Source organism: Callorhinus ursinus, unplaced genomic scaffold (genome assembly GCF_003265705.2).
Source record: "Callorhinus ursinus isolate GAN/ISIS: 27379988/994484 unplaced genomic scaffold, GSC_fseal_2.0 scaffold7, whole genome shotgun sequence".
Lineage (NCBI taxonomy): Eukaryota > Metazoa > Chordata > Mammalia > Carnivora > Otariidae > Callorhinus > Callorhinus ursinus.
This window is the reverse complement of record NW_027397069.1, coordinates 58,932,615-58,953,818: the sequence shown is the minus strand read 5'-3', so window position 1 is coordinate 58,953,818 and position 21,204 is coordinate 58,932,615. Positions and strand designations below refer to the sequence as shown.

At 38.6% G+C, this 21,204-nt stretch overlaps 1 protein-coding gene across 1 annotated transcript in view; it reads left to right on the top strand.

The window, feature by feature from the left end:
* The window catches only part of FREM2 (FRAS1 related extracellular matrix 2), a 155,498-nt gene that overhangs the window by 123,661 nt on the left and 10,633 nt on the right, over positions 1 to 21,204 (top strand). Inside the window, exons 9-16 of the mRNA XM_025874881.2 lie at positions 1,184 to 1,381; positions 2,377 to 2,541; positions 3,089 to 3,271; positions 6,925 to 7,055; positions 8,974 to 9,132; positions 10,606 to 10,909; positions 13,063 to 13,194; positions 15,176 to 15,507. Coding sequence (XP_025730666.1) covers positions 1,184 to 1,381; positions 2,377 to 2,541; positions 3,089 to 3,271; positions 6,925 to 7,055; positions 8,974 to 9,132; positions 10,606 to 10,909; positions 13,063 to 13,194; positions 15,176 to 15,507 — 1,604 coding nt within the window. The remainder of the gene's footprint in view (positions 1 to 1,183; positions 1,382 to 2,376; positions 2,542 to 3,088; positions 3,272 to 6,924; positions 7,056 to 8,973; positions 9,133 to 10,605; positions 10,910 to 13,062; positions 13,195 to 15,175; positions 15,508 to 21,204) is intronic.

The window sequence follows — 21,204 nt, the reverse complement described above, 5'->3', positions numbered from 1 at the left end:
ACCATTTTGATAAAATTAGGCAGTCCTTTCAAATTTAAAAAAAAAAAGTGAGATTGCCAGCAATATCTTGATTGTGTCTCAAGAGTTCCCTCACCACAATTTGAGAAACAAGACAGAGGATCATAAGGGAAGGGAGGGAAAAATGAAACAAGACGAAACCAGAGAGGGAGACAAAGCATAAGAGACTCTTAATCTCAGGAAACAAACTGAGGGTTCCTGGAGTGGTGGGGTTGGGAGGGATGGGGTGGCTGGGTGATGGACACTGGGGAGGGTATGTGCTATGGTGAGCGCTGTGAATTATGTAAGACTGAGGAATCACAGACCTGTACCCCTGAAAAATAATACATCATATGTTAATAAAAAAAATTTTTTTTAATAAAAATACAATAATGGGGGGGAAGAGTTCCCTCACCATAGATAGGTGGAACCAACCACATGTAATGAGCTTTTTCCACTTCTCAACACAAGACTTTTCTGTCATCTCCTTAGACCCAGACACTCCTGAAATTTCCCTAATAAGATGCCAAAAACCTAGTTGTAAGACAAGCAGCTGCTGGATACATGGGAGGGCTCTCTGACACATCCTCAGAAGGAATTCTGAATAATTTTCAACCATGGTGATCTTGACATTGCTTGGGAGAGTGTAACCTATTGTTAATGAAACCTATATTTAATTTACCCATCATCCGTATCACTTAAATATAGACATAATATTTGTTGTCAAAAATATTTTATATATATATTTACATTATATATATATAAAACACTATATTCGTTATCAACTTTTCTAACATGGTCTGGGTAAACTATGCTTCTAACTGTGCACAATATTGAGTGTTATTTGGAAATAATTCAGAAATTATTCAGAAATTCTGAAAAGCTCATGATTAAGCAACACATATAGAACAGATATCTTAAAGTCTCTGGTTTTATCTACTTTTTAGCATTTCACTGCATCTGCCTACTCCATGAAATAGAGCAGAATTTCAAAGATAAGAAAATCAAAACAATTTATTTAAGTGATTGCTTAAGGCCAAAACATTGTCAAGTGGCTGGGTGGAAACTGGAATCCAATTTTCATTTCTGTTCCATTCTTCTTTCCACTAAACCTTGCTTTCTGAAATGCCGTTTTCCTTAAGGAAATTTCCATTCATCTTGATCCATATGTTTGTTTGCTTTGCAGTGCCTAGGATGCAATTCAAAGAACGAGTATATACTGGCAATGAAAATGACGGGCAGATAGTTGCAATGATCCACAGGAGTGGAGACGTTCACTACAGGTCTTCAGTGAGATGCTACACCCGGCAGGGTTCTGCACAGGTGATGACAGACTTTGAGGAACGTCCAAACACTGGTAGCTCCATCATCACATTTCTCCCTGGTAAGGTGGAGCTTGAAATTTTTATTTGGCATTTGAGGAAGCCAAGTTGTTGATGAGAAATATCAGGAAAAGACACCTTCTTGACCTCAACAAGCTTATGATGTGGTTTTGTGTGCACTATGTGATAATAAGGTGAAGTAGATTGTAACAGATTGAATCGGTGGTCTTTTTGGTGTCTGTATCAGTTTATGAATTAATTTCCAGTGATGTGCTATATTGTTTATTCAAAACGAATTTGGTGGTATAACAAATATGTAGATTTTGCAATGCTGGGAGATAGTGTTCAAATGAGAGAAATGAAAGGAAATAGAGATCACACTTTTAATGTGAATTCAGAGCCTTAAAATGTTCTATCACTGTGATCCTGTAATTGTACTAGAAACTAATCCTGTAGTCAAACTAACTCTGATTGTCCTGTACAAGGTGGATAAATTTGCTTCCTAATCATAATGCTAGAAATTCATACATAAAATTGGTATTTGCTCTTTATCCCTTGTTTTCTAAGATGACTTACAGAACTTAAAAACAGACACTGGAGAAATTTCCCATACAAATAGGGGCTCTCATTGTGTATGTTCAAACATTTAGTCATTGATTCAGCAAATTTTTTTTTAAAGATTTTATTTATTTGACACACAGAGAGACAGCAAGAGAAGCAATACAAGCAGGGGGAGTGGGAGAGGGAGAAGCAGGCCTCCTGCAAAGCGGGGAGCCCGATGCGGGGCTCGATCCCAGGACCCCGGGATCATGACCTGAGCCGAAGGCAGACGCTTAACCACTGAGCCACCCAGGCGCCCCCATTCAGCAAATATTTATTGGAGGCTTATTACACATCAGATACTCTTCTTTGCACTCTCAGTACAGCAGGGAAAAAGACAACATCCATGCCCTGTGGTGCTTATATTCTAGTAGCCCAGGTATCCTTTGGGGCCTGGGATGTGATTGGGATGTCATGATGGGATGGAACTGACGTGCTGTCATTATCATTGCTCCAGGTGAGACCGAAAAGCCTTGTGTCCTTGAGCTGATGGACGACACACTCTTTGAGGAAGTAGAGGAGCTCCGCCTGGTTCTTGGCACCCCACAAAGTGACTCCCCCTTTGGGGCTGCAGTTGGGGAACAAAATGAAACTCTGATAAGGATCCAAGATGATGCCGATAGTAAGTTATTTCTTGTCCTCGCCTGTAAATTGGGAATTGAAACCCATCTATGTTAACGCTTTAGGTGGCTCAGAAAATAATCCCCTCTTTCTGACAAGGGTTTTAAAACAATTGAGAAATAGGAAAAAAGACTAAGATAAATGGGGAACCAAATAAAACATGAAAATCGAAAGTCAATGTTGGAGAATGTGCTTTACATCTAATGCTAAATCCCACATGTTCATACCTCCGGTAGGGTAGAAGTAGCCCCGGGCCAGCAGTTTCTCCCTCCCCTCCCACTCTCAGAGACCCACTCCTATAAGACTTATGGCACATAGAGGCTGCCAAGAGTACATGCTCTCTGGGGCTGGTTGATTCCCAAAGAAGGAACTGGATGATACACACTCAGTTTCTCCTAACCCACTCACCAATAATGATGGGTGAGGGGACAGAGAGAAGCCATGAGTGTAATACTAATTAAGTTCCACTCATATGGAAAGAAACATTAGACATGAAGAAAAAGCATTTCCTTTACATTTTAATTTGTCCACGTTTCCCACAATTTTAGAGACTGTTATTAAATTTGGAGAAACTAAATTCAGCGTCAGTGAACCCAAAGAACCGGGACAGTCAGTGGTTGTAAAAATTCCAGTGATTCGCCAAGGAGATACTTCAAAGGTTTCCATCGTGAGAGTCCACACCAAGGATGGCTCCGCCACCTCTGGAAAAGACTATCACCCTGTGTCAGAAGGTATGGGAGTTCCCGGGGCCTGCCCCCAGGGGGGTGATGCTCACACTCTTGAGAAAAGAAGAGAAATATCCAACTGAAATAAAAATAGGCATATTCCTTTACATTAATCTCCATCAGAAAAATAATGGCAGTAGAATTTAGTTCCAGAATTTTCCTTTTTGACTTACGGGGTTTATGCATGAGCACTTAGGGAAATTTTGAGTAGACTAGATGACCTTCTGTTCTGAGTCTACTTTTACTTTTAATAGGTTTTACCTTCATTATGGTAATCGGATACTAAATAATATCTATTCTAGAATATTCTAGTACACTAGTACACAAAATATACATGGTAGCTGAGATAGCTTTCTAGTCTATGGAACACCAATGATCTAAAACTTCAAGGTAGAAAATTTTGTGTTAATGGAGGTCAGTAAAAGGCTGGTGGAATGCCACACAAAAAGACTATGAATTTTCTGGGCCTTTAGGATTTCCTTATAGGTGCTTTTCATCCATCCCCCTCCTTTTGGACCATTTCACCATTTATTTTTATGAGGAATTAATACAAGTCAGTTCTTCGCTCTCTCTCTATGAATTATCTGCTGACAGAATAGATGTAAATTGATGTGTAAAGTTAAGTTTATAAATTATGTAGTTGCTTATTCACTTTGTGTCTAGTTTCCTACTTCTTACTACCAACAATCTTTAGTTCTTGATCATAGAGCTTCAGGCATTCATCTTGATCTCGAGACTTGTGAAAAACAAAGTTTAGAAAGTGATGGATAGGTTTTACTAAGTTTGTAATAAAGTTGATGAGACAAGAGAAAAAAAGGAACTTGTTTTCTTTGCATCTATGGTAAAAAGTTTGACTACTGCAGAGCTTCAAAGTTATCCTCAGATTATTCTCTATGCAGAGAATGACAATATATTTGAAATAAATCACATATAACCCAAAAGGAGAGGAAAAAATACTGATTAGCTACTAAATTAGAAAAATCTAAAACAAGTCTTTCTATAATGAGCAAGAGCAGGTTTTACATGAAGGAAACATCTTCTAAAGATGGACAATATGACCTTTAAGAGAAAATGTTTTTCTTAGAAACAAAATAATTCTTTTTGCTGAAGCACAAATAAAAATTATACCTCTGTGGTAAACTGACCAATGAAGTCAGGAAAAGGTTAAATGACAGTAAATCAGCCTGTGTCTCTTTTATCCCATAAATGTAAACATGCTGTTTATAATGCTCATGATAAAAATTTAATCTCTTCTGACCCATATTCTAATTTCTCCCTTATGGTCAAAATTGAGGTCAGTCCCTTACAAATAAACAGAAATAATAAAGATAGAAGAAAACTTAAAATATTTTTTGTGCTAAAAATATCTAAAATGACAGATAAAGACTAAAATAATTGAGGAAACTTAATTATATATCATCTAGCATGTATACTGTAAGAAAACAACAATTTAAATATTTAAGGGGTGCCTGGGTGGCTCAGTCCATTGAGCGTTGAGCGTCTGACTCTTGGTTTCGGCTCAGGTCATGATCTCAGGGTCCTGGGATCAAGCCCGGAGTTGGGCTCCTCACTCAGTGGGGGGTCTCCTTGTCACCCCACCCCACACCCCCCATGCTCTAGCTCTCTCTCTCTCTCTCACATAAACAAATAAATTAAATCTTTAGTAAATAAATAAATATTTAAAATAAATAAGCTTTTAACTTCTTAGAAATTGGGTTTCTGTAATTCTGGGGGTTATAAAACTTGAATGCTTACAGGGCTAAAACAAGCAATGAATGAGGGAAATATGAGGGGAAAATGACAAGATGGGAACATTACTGGACCAGAAAGTCCATTCACTGCTGAGAAAACCCTGTACTGTCAGAGCCAGCTGCCTTTAGCCAGGCAGGAAAGTACAGAAGAACTTTAAAAAAAAAAAAAATACCTGTGTTTTCCAATGAAATCCCCAGATATTTTTGGTTTTAGAAACTAATACTCTTTTGTTTTTATTTTTATTTTTTTTAAGAGGGAGAGGGTGCACGAATGGGGAGGAGAGGCAGAGAAGAGAGTGAATCGTAAGCAGGTTCATGCCTAGCGCAGAGCCCAGCACTGGGCTCAGTCTCACGACCCTGAGATCATGACCTGAGCCAAAATCAAGAGTCAGACACTTAACTGACTGAGCCGCCCAGGTAGCCCGAGAAACTAATTTTCTAATGAAATGTCACACAGGTCAGACCGAACAAATTGGTGGGCTGGAAATGATCAGCTGTTTTCATTCTCTGATACAAGAACCCTAAATTCTCTCTGGGTATGAGAAATCTAAGACTAATAGACCCTAAGAACACACTAAGCCTAAGGTGGAAAATGGCTATATCTAGAAAGAGAACTCATTTTATTTTTTTTTTATTTTTTTTTAAAGATTTTATTTATTCATTTGACAGAGAGAGAGACACAGCCAGAGAAGGAACACAAGTAGGGGGAGAGGGAGAGGGAGAAGCAGGCCTCCCGCCGAACAGGGAGCCTGATGTGGGGCTCGATCCCAGGACCCCGGAATTATGACCTGAGCTGAAGGCAGACGCTTAACGACTGAGCCACCCAGGTGCCCCCAGAACTCATTTTTAAGAGGAATCTGGCTTACTCAATTTTAAAGAAAAAAAGTCTTTTTCATAATTGACAAAAAAATAGAAGTAGCAGAAGAAAAACACATTGGAGACACATTTTCTTCTGCCACATTTTAAAGAATTTATAACTGAGAATTAAAATGATTGAACTTCAGTTCCATCAGAAACAACATCTGCTATCTTCTCTAATTAGAACAATTATGCATTATATTTTTTTAATTTTTCTCCTGAGCCAGTTTCTCAAGAGGTATAGTAAAACCAACAAAAAAGTTTATCCAAATCTCATGGTATGGGCAGCTGCTGACTCTTGAGTTCAATAAAATCAATTAATTTTTAATGTTTTAAGACTTTTCAAATGAATCGTTTAAAAAGGGTATTTTCATAATTGAGTTTAATTTTCATTACAATGAAGCAAATTTTTTTAGTGAGGAGAGACAGGATTAAGGGAAGCATAGCATTCCACATTCATCGAAAAAAAGTTTTTTAAGTTTCCAAGATTAACATCAACAACAGAAAAAAGTCTTTTTAAGATATAATTTGATATAATATTAAAAAGCTCAACAATTTTATATCCACCTTTAATTATCCATATATACATAATGCAAATGCCTCTCACACTTCATAATACCTCCAATTGTAGTCACCTAACCTGTGTCCTATAGATTCAGAAATTTTGGAAATTAGAGGCCGGTTTATCTGGTTATGCCTCAGTATTAGAACTATTGATCTGTTCCACAACTAAGTGTTTTTTCGAACTGTCAGTCAACAAATTAATTTAGTAGCTTCTGATTAGAATTTTCTTCAGATGAAATGGAATAGAATGGAAAATATTCAAAGTGTACAGTAAAAATAAGTGATGTTTTTCAAACTCAGGATTCCATTTTATTCACACACACACCTACACACGCACACATGCACACACGCATGCGTGCATACACAAATATACTGGGCCACAGTGTACGATGTTTTCCTCATTGTGAGTCACTGTCAAGAAAGCTTGACAAAAATTTCACGTGTTCCTATGTAAAAGACTTAAATCTGTGGTTTTTGCATTTGTAGAAATTGAGTTTAAGGAGGGAGAAACCCAGCATATTGTTAACATTGAAGTAATCTTCGACGGGATCAGAGAGATGAGAGAGGCCTTCACTGTTCACCTAAAACCCGATGAGAACATGGTAGCAGAGACGCAGGTACGTACTAAGATATGGATAGAAATTCAGGGCCAGCTGGGGTGCCTGGGCAGTTAAGCACCTGCCTTTGGCTCAGATCATGATCTCAGGGTCCTGGGATCAAGCCCCACATCAGGCTCTCTGCTCAGCGGGGAGTCTGCTTCTCCTTCTCCCTCTCCCTCTGTGCTCCCCTCTCCCTCTCTCAAATGAATGATAAAATCTTAAAAAAAAAATTCAGGGCCAGCATTTTAATTGGGGAAAATGCATATAAGCATCACACAGTGTACAATAGACTACTGGGATTTTGTGCAAGCCTTTATAAAGTTGATGTGCACAATCCCTTTTTCACCTCATAAATTTTGTTCCTATTACTCTTTCTTTGAAAAATCATGTGTATAGAAACTCAGGGACTAGAGTCACTGAGCCCCACATCAGCCCACTTAGTTTTCTCATATCAGTTGGCAACCACTGAATTTGAGATTTATTTCCAGAGAGAAGGCATCATCTCGACACAAAGATGAGATTATGAATTCAGGGCTACCGCTCATTAAAACATACATTTTAATCCACAACACAGTTTGCTAACCCTCAAAATTCCCACTGCTAGTCCTAGCTTTATCAATTGATGTCCAGAGCCTCAGTGACCAAATGTTATGGTCCTAATACTGATGTTCTGTGCTTATTAAATTCATATTGTGTCATCAACCAGATTTTCTTCAAGGTAAAGATTTTCCACAGAATTTTCACCTTTAAACATTAAATAATTTTTTAAAACTAAATAATTTTAGGCACAGACCAGTGTTTATTATATCTATGCTTAAATTTACTCTAGTTCTTTTATTATTTGTTTTACTATTGGTATGAGATCAAATTGGGGAGATTTTTTTCCCTTAAGTATTTCTTATCATTTTGTAATCTTTACTACTCAATGGTATTCCTGCTACAGTGCTTACCTTTTTTTTTTTAAGTCATATTTAAAATTCAAGAAGTATGGGCAGAAAACCTTTAACACATATTTTTTATAAGTCTTGATGACATTAAAAATGATTTAGTGTTATTTTTATAGAGCACTGTATTAAACTCTGGGGTGAAAGGAACAGAGATTCATTCAAATTGCTTTAAGTGATAACAGCTTTTTACAAATGCAAGTAGATACAGATTTGGAAACTGTGATATATAAGATATTAGAAGGTTATTCAGGAGCTAAGACAAATTTATCAGCAAGGTGTCTTGGCACCTTACCAAGAGATGTTCCTAGACTCCTCTCCTGTCTGTGACTCAGTGTCTCACTCTGCCTGGGTTTCAGGCTTTGCTTCTGGTCTCTGCTCATTTATTTTTTTTAAATTTGTATTTAAAGCCAATTTAGTTAACATATAGTGCATTATTCATTTCAGGAGTAGAATTTAGTGATTCATCAGTTGCATATAACACCCAGTGCTCATTACATCAAGTGCCCTCCTTAATGATCTCTGCTCATTGAGAGGCTTGATTTTCGCTGGCATCCCCGTCAGCATGGCTATGCTATCACATGACCCCTAGGATCTGCTTTTTCTTAGCCTGTCACTCAGCATTCCTCTCCCTAGCAACTAACTGGCTTTTTCATGAATCTTCCATGCCATAACCCAAGACAGATTCAGCCACTATCATCACAATTTGGAGGAAAAAAAAATAGAACCCAAATACCTCATGGGCCACTGGCCAACCCAGGCTGCCCTGGGCTCATGTACCCTCCCCAAGCGCCATAAGACATGGCCAAGTTTGTCAGGGTCACCTAGAACAAACCACAAAAAGCCTGTCGCCCTGCTGGGGCTCTGCATGTGACAGTTTTCATCGTAATGAAGCCAGGGGCTTGTCAAGCATCATGTGTATCCTACTATACAATAGAATCTCCTAGATCCAAATATTTCAATAATCACAGATAATTATCTTTTCCTTGTAGGTGACCAAAGCCATTGTGTATATAGAAGAAATGAACAGCATGGCAGATGTCACTTTTCCTTCTGTCCCTCAAATTGTGTCATTATTGATGTATGATGACACTTCCAGAGCTAGAGATAGTGCTGGACCGATGTCTGGCTATCCTGTCGTCTGTATCACAGTGAGTAGGAAATTGACAAAATCGAGAAAAATTGTAAAATAGCTAGTTAAAATAATTACAGATGTTAATCGATATAGCATTGACTTTGCCATGAAGAAAGGAAAGTGGGAATACTACAAGGTATAAGCTTTGAACTTTGGATACGAAAATATCACATTAATCAAATAAAGCTCCCATTTTTCTTCCTTATCCAACAGAGGTTTATTAACTGATGTGTACACAGTGTGTTATCTCGTGTTATCTCAGGGTCTGCCATTGATAGAAAAATAAATAAGGGTTGAACTCTGCACTCAAGGAACTTAAAAATAAGGAAGAGAAAAATATATAGGAATCAGTCATTCTACCAGAGGGCAAGATGTGATCATTACCATGAGAATGTCACCAGCCAGCTAGAGATGCAGCTCCATGTGTGAGGCGAGGCTTGGGCTGCTTAAGTGGAATTTCAACAGTTGAAGATAAGAGTTAGACAAGGGGAGGCCGTTCCAGGAAGAAGCGATTACAACACAAGTGACATCTAAAGAATAGTATTAAAAAATGGCATATTGTTACTACTTTTGTACTTGCCTTTTCTTGACTTTAAATTCTAAGTTCCTTGTGAGCAAAACTGGGAGGTACTTATTTTTATATAACAACAGCCTTGGTATCATGACCTATGTCTAATAGGCACATAATAAATATTTACTGAATTAACAAGGCAGAAATAATAATTTGGTGCCAAGTTATAGAGGTCTTTACATGTGATGTTAAAGACTGGGCTTCATTGGTGGGGTGGGTAGCAGGGGGGTTCTTGGGCAGAAGTACGGTGTGAGAAGAGGGGGTGTCACCTCATAGCAGTGTGTCCCTTGACTAGCAAGACCCCAAATGAGATGAGAGGTGGTGCTGGGAATGGGAAGGAAGGCACCCACTTGAACATTGCAAAAGAAGAATCAGCCAAGGTCACTGACCTACTTGGGGGGCAAGGTGAGACAGAAGAGGGAAGGAGGGAGGGAGGGAGAAAAACAAGAATGATTTGGGATCTCGGAGATTCCTAAGATGATGCAAAGAATAACAAGTTTATACGCATCAAGTTAGAGTGGAACTGGGCAGGGGGCTGTTTGAAATCAGAGTCCATGAACACTGTTAGGACTAGAATAGAAATGTGAAGGTTGTGGGTGCCTGGGTGGCTCAGTTGGTTAAGCGACTGCCTTCGGCTCAGGTCATGATCCCGAAATCCTGGGATCCAGTCCCACATCGGGCTCCCGGCTCAGCAGGGAGCCTGCTTCTCCCTCTAACCCTCTCCCCTCTCATGCTGCTTCTCTCTCTCTCAAATAAATAAATAAAATCTTAAAAAAAAAAAAAGAAATGTGAAGGTTGCATGAATAGCATGTAGCAATGGAAAAAAGCATCAGGGAAAGCACTAGGCTAGAGAGCTTGAGAGTCGTAACTTCCACATTGTTCTGTACTGTGGTCCTGACAGTTATTTGTTTCCTGTAGGCTTGCAATCCTAAATACTCAGACTATGACAAAACAGGCTCTATTTGTGCAAGTGAGAACATCAACGACACCTTGACCCGGTACCGATGGCTAATTAGCGCACCCACTGGCCCCGATGGCGTCACCAGCCCCATGAGAGAAGTGGACTTTGACACCTTTTTTACATCATCCAAGATGATCACCTTGGATTCCATATACTTCCAGCCCGGCTCCAGGGTGCAGTGTGCGGCCCGCGCTGTGAATACCAATGGCAATGAGGGCCTGGAGCTGATGAGCCCTATTGTCACCATCGGCAGAGAAGAAGGTAATGCGCTGCCATTTTCACATGAAGACCACTGAAATACCATGGAATATTATCAATATCTGATCTCTGGTTATTAGTTCTCCCAAATGCCCCCCATATATTCCTTAATACTCATCAAGTACTTAAAAAATGACATCCACTTTCACAAAAATATTCATTAGAAAATAAATATTTATTCATTCCACATTTTTTTTTGATCACCTATTATATGCCAGACTATGCTTTCTGCTGGCACTCAGAAAAAGGAAGCAAGACTCTTGTTCTCGATGAGTTCACACTCAAGCTAAGGACACATATAAATTTTAGTCTGGACAAGGCACAGTGAATGTGACTAGTTCTATCCTGAGTGGGTCAGGAAACAGGAGTCTTGAAAACAGCAGAGAAAAACAAAAGCATGAGCAATGACTCAGAAGCATGGAAGAACATGCAATATTCTGGAAACTACAAGCAGAGAAAGGGGGAAGCAGGTGAGAGGGAGAGTGGAGAGGAGATGAAGCAGGATGGTATGCAAAGGTCAGATCTGGACAATGTGGCTCCTATGTGATGAGTTGGTTGTCGCAGCAGTAGGAATTTGCTGGGGACGGGGACAGAGGAATGTCAGTGCAGGTGGAAAGGTATCCAAAGTGGCCACAGCTTGTGATTATAAGGGAGGTTGTGTCCGGGGCTGGGGCCCAGACACATGGCAGGTGGAGAATAGAATGTAGCTGGAGCAACACTGAAAAGACAAAAAATCCAATTTATGAACTCATCCTTCACTCTGCCTGGGAACTTTTAAGTTAGATTTTAAAAATAACAGTCTGTTTTTAAGATTCTATTTTTAAAACTTTATCTGCATCCAGTGGTTCAGAAGTGTATTTGTTGCATAAAGAAAGGTTATATGTACCACCTTCATATACTCAGGATGAATATTTATTGATGTCATATATAGTAAACATGCTCTTTTGTTAAGATTAAAATACATGATTATTAAGACCAAACTATTACATTGGTACCAAAAGGAAAAAAAATTAAACAACGCCTTAAAATGAGTCCCCCTATTAATAAAATAGCCCAGATGCTGGAGCCTGCCTCTGATTTTATTGCTATTCTAATAAATACTTGTCTATTTCCTTTGTTTTGTACAAATAGAAAAGAGATTATATATTGCCTAGTGCCCTTAAAATTATAAACCAGCATCTTAGTCCCTTTCATAATATTAAAATGAAAATTCATCACAATTCTTTTAAAGGAAATATTGGGGGCAGATTTTCATGTCAAAATGCTTGAGAATCACTAAGAGATAGATGATAGAAAATAATCTTATCATGTGTTTCCATATGTATATGGGTATATCAGTATCAGTATGTTTTGTATCAGTATGTATATTATAAATTAAAATTTATAATACACATACCGAAAGAAGTTACATATAGAGAGAAAACTCTACTGTATATAGTTCTCTGATTCTAAGGAGACTTTAGTTTTTGTTTTACAAATGAGCACGTTTTTAGTTTATTTGGTTATAAATAATGATACTTTATGACTAGTCATGCACATTATTCTAGAATAAGCATCCAATTCACTTAATTAAACCACAGTTACTTTTTTCCTGCTGGTTTTTAGTCCTTTTTTACTGTATCTGTCCACATTTTATATTAGAACGATTTTGTAAATATGATTATAACCTAGAATGTCCAGCACGTATTAAAGTACATTGAACAATAACTGTTATTTCTCAAACTTTATAAACTACCTGAAATGTAAAGAAGTAGCTACTAAACTGTCTTCTGCACTTACTTCTCACGCCAGGGTCTTTGGCTTTTTTACAGCTGCTCTTAGCAATGCCTTAGTCCACAGAGAAGTTTTAATTTTATTATTTAAAAAACTATAGTGCCCAGGGGTGCCTGGGTGGCTCAGTCGTTAAGCGTCTGCCTTCGGCTCGGGTAGTGATCCCAGGATCCTGGGATCGAGCCCCCCATCGGGCTCCCTGCTCGGCTGGAAGCCTGCTTCTCCCTCTCCCACTCCCCCTGCTTGTGTTCCCTCTCTCGCTGTGTCTCTCTCTGTCAAATAAATAAAATCTTAAAAAAAAAAAATTATAGTGCGTAGCTTAAAAATATTCTTTCAGTGTTGTCTATTACGTTCCTTGAGCATAAGTACGTTCATTTTTCCCTGAGGTCTGTGTCAGCCCCGGGTGCCGGGGGCAGTGGGGGCAGAGCCGTTCTCAGCCAAGCTGCGCTACACGGGCCCCGAGGACCCAGACTACACAAACCTCATCAAGCTCACGGTCACGATGCCACACATAGATGGTAGGTGGCTTGGGTAAGCAAATCCATGGGAGTGGTGTGGGCTCCTCATTACCTGGTTTATGCCACTGAATACCTGAAATCTCCATGCAGATGATAAGATGTTCATTTTGCAATGTCACCTTCAAGTCTTTCTGTTTCTTTCAAGTGATTCTGCTTTCTTTCCATCCTGTTTTTTAAAGTCTGACAACTTAAGCCTTCTTTAATATTAAATAAATTTAATACATTGTCCAAACACGATGGAACAAAACTTTGGTCCATGTGCTAGCTCTTATGAAATGGTATGACTGCGTCTTTAAAACTCTTGAACCTGGACTTCCAGTAAAGTATTTCAGTATCTCATTGAGCACCTTCAACATGTATTTGCTATTTCATAGCTGGAATTTTATAAATCCAATTTATAAATGGTGTTCATTTTCTCCAGATAGGAAAGTGTGGCCAGAATTTGTGAGTCGATAACTTTATCCACACTGTCAACATTTCCCCAAGTACAGAAAACATCTTCAAGTTCTGTTCTTCTCAATTGACTCTATACCTAAATTGTTAATATTAACTTTATGACTTGGTAGTTAGTTATATTTTAAGTAGCTAAGCGAGAAGAAACATGAGGCAGTATTAGGAATGATACGGTAGAATTTATCTTTCTCAGAAAAAAGATATAATTCTGCTTTTTCTGCTTATTGCAAACCCAAATTTGTGTTGGTGGGAGGTGGGTGGACAGGAATCTGCACCTCTTTACAGCATAATGTGGGTCTCACATATGGCCAGCCTATCTCTAGACTCATGTTGGAGGTGTGACTCAGAGGTGCAAAGGGCCAAAGGGGGACCCATCAGCAAAGGGCCAAAGGGGGGAACCCACCAACAGATCCTAATAGAAAGACTGGTCCCTCATGCTACTCCTACAGCTGACTTTGCATTGCCTGACATAGTCAATAGACACAGCTCTGCCAGAACATGGTAGAAGCTGACCAGTTCTTTTGTGAGGCCAGGGTTTTGCTCTGGGAGAATCTGAGAATAAGAGGAGGGAGATATTCCAGGAGAACACCTCTCTCGTGGTCCTTTTTGCTGCATTGCCCATGCCAGGGCTCAACAAACTCTGGCTTCTGTGCCAAATCCAGCTTACTTGCCTGCTTTCATATGATCTTGCAAGCTAAAAAATGGTTTTTATGTTTTTAAATGTTTAGAAAAAAACAAAAGATTTCGTGGAACACGAAAATTATACAAAATCATAATCCATTGTGCATGATAAAGTCTTATTGCACAGTTATATGAATTATTTTGCATGTCATCTGTGGCAGCTTTCATGAGACACAGACCTTCTGGCCCACAAGTCCTAAATATTTACCATTTGACCTTTTAGCCAGGAAGTTTGCCAAACCATAGCTTACACTGTAGAGTGGTATTTTTCAAACATTTTAGTCTCAGGACATCCTTACAAATTATTTAGGATCTCAAAGACCTATAGTTTTTATGAGTTATATCTATAAATATGAACTGGATTTAAAATTAAAACTGAGGAAATATTAAATACTTACTTTTTCATTCATTTAAAAATAACCAATCCATTACATATTCACAGGAAAAACATACTTTTAAGAAAAATAGCTATAACTTATAAGTCAAAAAAAATGTGTTTTTCTTACATTTTTGAAAATACCTCTAATGTCTGGCTTCATAAAAGACAGCTGAATTCTTTTATGTACCTCTGCATTCAATCTATGGCAATATATGATGACTCTCAAAAACTCCACTGTACTGAGAGGATAATGGTGGAAAAGTCAAATAATGTCTTAGAATCATTATGAAATTAACTTTAATGTCACAGATCTCCTGAAAAATGCCAGAGGACCCCTGGGACACCACGTTGGTAGTAATCACTGCTGTACAGTATTTTATAACACTTGTCCTCTTGAGGATAAAGAAATGATGAGTGATCTAAATCCTTTGCTGGTGACAATGGCAACATGATCACAATTCCTTGCAGGCATGCTCCCTGTGATCTCCACTAAAGAGCTTTCCAACTTTGAGCTCACCCTCAGTCCTGATGGCTCAAGAGTTGGAAACCACCAGTGCTCCAACCTTCTGGATTACACTGAAGTGAAGACTCACCATGGTTTCTTAACTGATGCTACAAAAAATCCAGAAGTAATTGGAGAGACGCATCCCTACCAGTACAGCTCATCTATCAGAGGCACCAGTACATTACGCTTCTATCGAAACCTGAACCTAGAGGCCTGTTTGTGGGAGTTTGTTAGCTACTATGACATGTCAGAACTTCTCACTGACTGTGGAGGCACCATCGGGACCGATGGACAGGTAGGAAAACCAGCCGGTTTTGTTCAGGTATCCAGGTGTGGACTAAATCCCAACTCCAGTCTTCCATCTTGGTGGTGAAGGTCATTAGGCACAGGAGGGAACTGGCATGCGTGGTATGAAAATTCATGTTTATTTCTGGAAGAAGGTGTCAAAATTTTGACACATTTTTTTAGCAGTGGGCCCATAACATCTTTGTATCGAAAGGTCACTATATAATTGTTGCCGTAAACTCCAAATCTACTCTGGTATTATAAAAATCTAAATACTAATTTTTCTTCAAAGTGTACATTATCATTTATTGTGTATATGTACAGAGATGCCTCCTATATGTCATAAACTGTCTAAAGTGAGGATTTATAATCCTTAGAGTCAGACCAATTTTTCTCTCTCCTTTTCTTCTTCTTCCACCTTCTATCTTTCTCTCCTTTTACCCCCTTTTCTGCTCCCTAGTTTCTTCCCCATTCCCTCCCAGTCTGCTTCATTTCTCCATCACTAACATAGTCAAAAATATTTTCATTAAAAGCTTATTGTTACTTCTCCTCTAGAGTTACTGACTCCTCTTCATACTACACAGACATTTACATCTAAAATACACAACACACACATACACACACAAAATCCCCACCCCTATTATCATCAAGAAAGTTGTCAAAATGATAAGGAAGCAAGGTCTCCATTAGCAGTCATGATAGAGAATCTAAAATATGTTGGGTGTAGTTGAGAAGTGTAGTGACTGTTTGAACTAAAAGCCATGCTCTGTCCTACCTGGACTAAACAAAGAGTTCATATAGGTTGGCTTACACATTAGAGTGTTGAATGGTACCCAGGATATATCAGGTCTTTCAAGATTTAACCAGGGTGAGGCCGATTTTGTCAGTGCTATATCCCTGTGGTGTTAAAGTATAAAACAAGTAGTAGCATAAGAAAGGGAGATGATAACTGAGTATCAGTTTAACCGCATGGCAGAGCTGTGAGACCTGACACGTTCAGCTGGTGCTGATGCAGAATGGGCAGCCATTCATTCCATCTGGGGACTACTGGACTCCAAAGGAATGAGACATTATCTCCTTCTCCTCTAAAAGCAGCAAAATACTCAGAAATTTGCATGGATTAGTAAAAATCCCCAAACAGCAATAGGAAGACAGTGTGGAATGGTGGGAAGGGCTTGGTTATTAGAATCCAGCAAATGCAGACCTAAATTTGAATTCCAGGACCCTGAGATCATGACCTGAGCTGAAGGCAGACGCTTAACAGACTGAGCCACCCAGGAGTCTCGGTTTTAGTTCTTATCATTCACTTTGTACCATGGGGCTTTTCTGTGGCTCTCATCTAGTCTCTAGTCTGTTTTCGCCCTTGAAAATGTTTTCCATCTTCTCTGCAAAATGGTAGCACTTTCTGATCTTTATATCTGCAAGCCAGACAGCCTTGTCTAACGAAAACCCTGCACTTGCCCTCGGAAGTCCTATCCTATTACATCTGCCCCCTCCCCCAGTGTCTCAAGGGCATTTTGAATACAAATCGTGTCCCTCTAATGTGTGCATCTCTCTGACCAAATCTTACCATAAAATGCTCAGCTAAACTGACGATACTTTGCTGCATGTGTATTTTCTTAAATTATTGTCCTCTATTTAATTGTTTAACTTCAGTACTTCTCCTTCCCATTACCGCTGCCAGCTCAGAAAGTCACTGCCCTTCTGTGGCTGAGCTGCTAGGGGCTCTGCTCCATTAGGTGAAAACGAGCAACTGCAGGTTTTTCAGTTAAGATTTACCCGCCTGAAAGGCTCCTGTTACAATAACACTAGGAATATAAGCATTATCCCATCCAATTTTTAACGAGTTTGTGTTACCCTCTTGATGTTTTGCTTTTGCATTGTTGCAAATAAATTTAATAGCATCACCGCGATGATCAACATACAAAGAGATGACCAGATTCAGTGTAAATCATTGACATTTCAGGAGCTTGTTATAAAATTTTAAAAGCCTCATTGTGAACTCAACATTAATACAGTCTAATAAGACGTGTTTGCTCATTCTTAGAGTGGAGCTCAGAGATGGTCATCTCCTTTTCCCCTACTTGGTTCCTTGGGCTTAAACTTTTACTTCTCCCCTAGCTCTTGATATTCTCCTAAATCCCCACCTCCCCCCAACACACACATTACTTAAATAAAGGCGAGGAGGAAGAAAATGTAAGTTAAAGTGGAAGAAATATAATTCTTTCAGACATTTCCTTAATGTTCCCCATTAGTTTTGGATTCTAGAGAAGAAGAGAAAATACCTAATTGTACCAATGACAAGAATAATGATTATAATAGTAATAGCTAACAATTATTTAAATGTTGTACTGTGTGCCCTCCATTCTTCTAAATACTTTACATATTTCTACAAATTCTGTCCTCACAAGAACATTATGAAATAACTATAAGTCCCCCCTGCCCCTTGTAGAGATGAGGAGGCTGAAGCAAAGAGAACTCAAATAATGTGCCCAAATTCAATTCGCTTTTAAGGCTGTGCTCTTCACCACATCATGATTCTTATCTGGATATTTAATTGAGTGAATTAAATGTCATTTGATTGGGTGAAGGTGAGGAATGGATTTGGTCCCAGATACAACTGCAGGAAAGGCAAATGAACTTGTCTGTCATTCTCAGGACAGTAATGCTGCCCAACGGGTCATGAACATGTCTGCCGGATTACGCTTACACCCGTGCTGATAAAATTATACAAGTCTGTGCCTTCATGACAGGGGTCCACAGACTCAGCTGAGTACCTGCAGATCAGATCGAAATGAAAACATATTTCATGAGGCTACACCTGAAGGAAAACAAACTAAATACTTGGTGAACAGATTCTGCTTTAGGGTTTCATAAGAGTTTTGCAAACTTTCACATTTCCGAACTTAGGATGGGAAAATGGGGAAGAGTAAAGGTAAACCATCAATATGGGTTGTCTTCATGGCAGCTTTGTGATTGGGTTGCCCACTCCACTGGACCACAGATCCCGAAGGAAGCCAGTGCTGCCCCCAGTCTGTTTGTCCTCTGCCAAGAACGCACGCCCCCAGCCAAGTATTTAATAGATGTGACTTTCTCTCTTCTAGTCCTTTTCTAGACTTGGCACCTTAGATCAAGATGATCACTGTGCAAACAAATTTTACTCACTGGTAATTGCTTCCCCCAGAAACAACATGATGAACTTTTTTTCCTTCGTGTGCTCTTAGTGGCTAAAGCTACTTCTACAAAACATTGGCAAGTCCCTGCCTTTCTCTTTGTGACTGAAAAGCTGTTTCTAACACTCTCTGAGAAAGATTCTCTACCTTCCCTAACCTCCCACATTCAGATTATTTAACTTATAAGACAGAGTTGCCAAACTGAAGGAATCATCTGAAATATCCAAGATAGTTCTGTATTCATAGCAAAGGAAGTTTTATGAAGTTCTATGCAGTTTGACTACAGCTATAACTTTAGCTGATATCAAGAGTATTTCTGCTTTTCTCACCGTATTCATTGCACCTTCTTCGTGCATTAAAGAAATATGAACTGAACACCTACTCTGTGCCAGGGACTGTCCCAGGCCCCTGGTGAGGACACCAGACACAGAACTTACACTCCCAACAAAGCAGAGTTCTAAGAGTCAATCCTCATTCTTATAAAAGTTAAGAATTTTATTTGCTGAGAAAAAGAAACACGGACTTTTCTAATCTTCAATGCTAACATCATTTTTAATAGTTTCTAAAATATAAAAGCAGATGAATAGCAGGAAAAGAAAAATAGAGATCAATTAAAAAATGATACTCCTCCATTGTTTTGTGTGACAAAACAGTGTTCTGTAAATCAAAATTTAAATTGTTTTGGTGTACAATAAAAAGCACTTGTGCTGCAAAATAATCATTAAAGTTAAACCAAGTTTTTTAAAACTATTGGATATTTTTGGTGGCGACTTTTCTCTTGAAAACAACTTCTTATACAAATGAACGCCCTCAATTCATTCCACTTTTCAGGAGCCTGGCTATTGGTCTTGTGAGGTCAGAATCTTAGCTCTTACCTTGTTGGGTAAACACCAACTGATAACATCCTTCAAAGAGAATAAATAAGCTACAGAAATGCAACCCCAAGTAAGTTTGCACTGAAAACATCAAATTGTAATTTACTTATAAGAAGACATGATTTTCCATGATTTTGGGAAAGTAAACGTGTTTTTTCCTAGTTGCTTGGTTTGAGGAATAATTTTTCTTCCTTGTTACTGTGTGTTGGGATTTAGAAACATGGAACTTTAGGGCACGAATATACTTTAGAAGTCATCTCTTTCCATCCCAGTATTTTATGCTTAGTACTTGGATTTATTCTTTTACACATATATGTTACTCTAAATCATTCTATAAGAAATAAGATCCAAAATGTGTAGCTTACCTGGAGCATGTTGCTTCTTAGTTTGTCAACTTTGTCAATTATTTTTTTTTAATAATGTGGTTTCTTTGTTTTTTTTTAAGATTTTATTTATTTATTTATTTGAGACAGAGAGAGAGAACACAAGTGGGGAGGAGAGGCAGATGGAGAGGAAGAAGAGACTCCCTGCTGAACAGGGAGCCTGACACAGGGCTCGATCCTAGGACATCCCAGGACCCTGAGATCATGACCTGAGCTGAAAGCAGATGCTTAACTGACTGAGCCACCCAAACTCCCTGGTTTCTTTGTTTTTTTAAGTAATGATAGCACAGTGGAAAGCTGGGAAACTAAAAAAATGTAAAAAAAAAAAATCTTATTCCACCATCACTGTGCACAGATTTTCTAGTGTTTTCCAATGTACATACACATTTTTTAATAGTAGCAGTGTAATGTTATTTATACCATCTTGTATACTGCTTTTTAACTTAACATTATGAGCATTTTCTCATGACAAAGAAAACAGATACATGACTTTTGATGGCTACATAATATTTTACCTTGTGTGTCATCATAACTTATTTAGCCATTTTTCTATTGTTGGTCATTTAGATAATTTCTAATTCTATTATTGTAAATATCCCATAGAGTTGTCCTTAATATTAAAGAATTTGTGGACCAATATTGACCCTACCTCATTCCAGGGTCTCCCTTGTGCATCTCTGATCCCATAGGCCTTTAGAAAGGCTTGTAATTGGACAGAAGCCAAGGTCTCTTTCTTCCAAGTGTTCCTGGATGTGTAGGCTGCTATTACTGCTAATCCCTTGGCTAAAGATTCTAACTTGTTAAACAGTGTTCTCCACTGAGTAGCTAAGTCCATGCTTTACTGAGACTTCAAGCTATTGAGATTTATGAGCCTTCTTTACACATTCACAAACACCACCATCTTGATGATGTAGACATATTTCTGGAAACAAGAGGAGCAACAGAAATTTCAGTCAGTGGGAAATCCACATCAGTGGTAGCCCTCAGATAGTATTCTAACAGCTCTAGTCCAATTTTCAATCTTTGAAGTGAGCACAAACCACATATCCCACATAAAGGAGGGTAGATATTGGATTATAAAATATTTTAAAATGATTACTGTTTTCAACCTATGTGGTCCAATTAAAGACTTTGGGTAGAAGAGTCTAATCAGTGCTGCCCAATATGGTAAGCACTAGCCATGTGTGGTTATTGAGCGTTCAAAACTGAGATGTGTTGTTCCTGTAAAATACAAACCAGATTTCAAAGACTTAGTAGCAAAAAAAAAAAAAAGTCT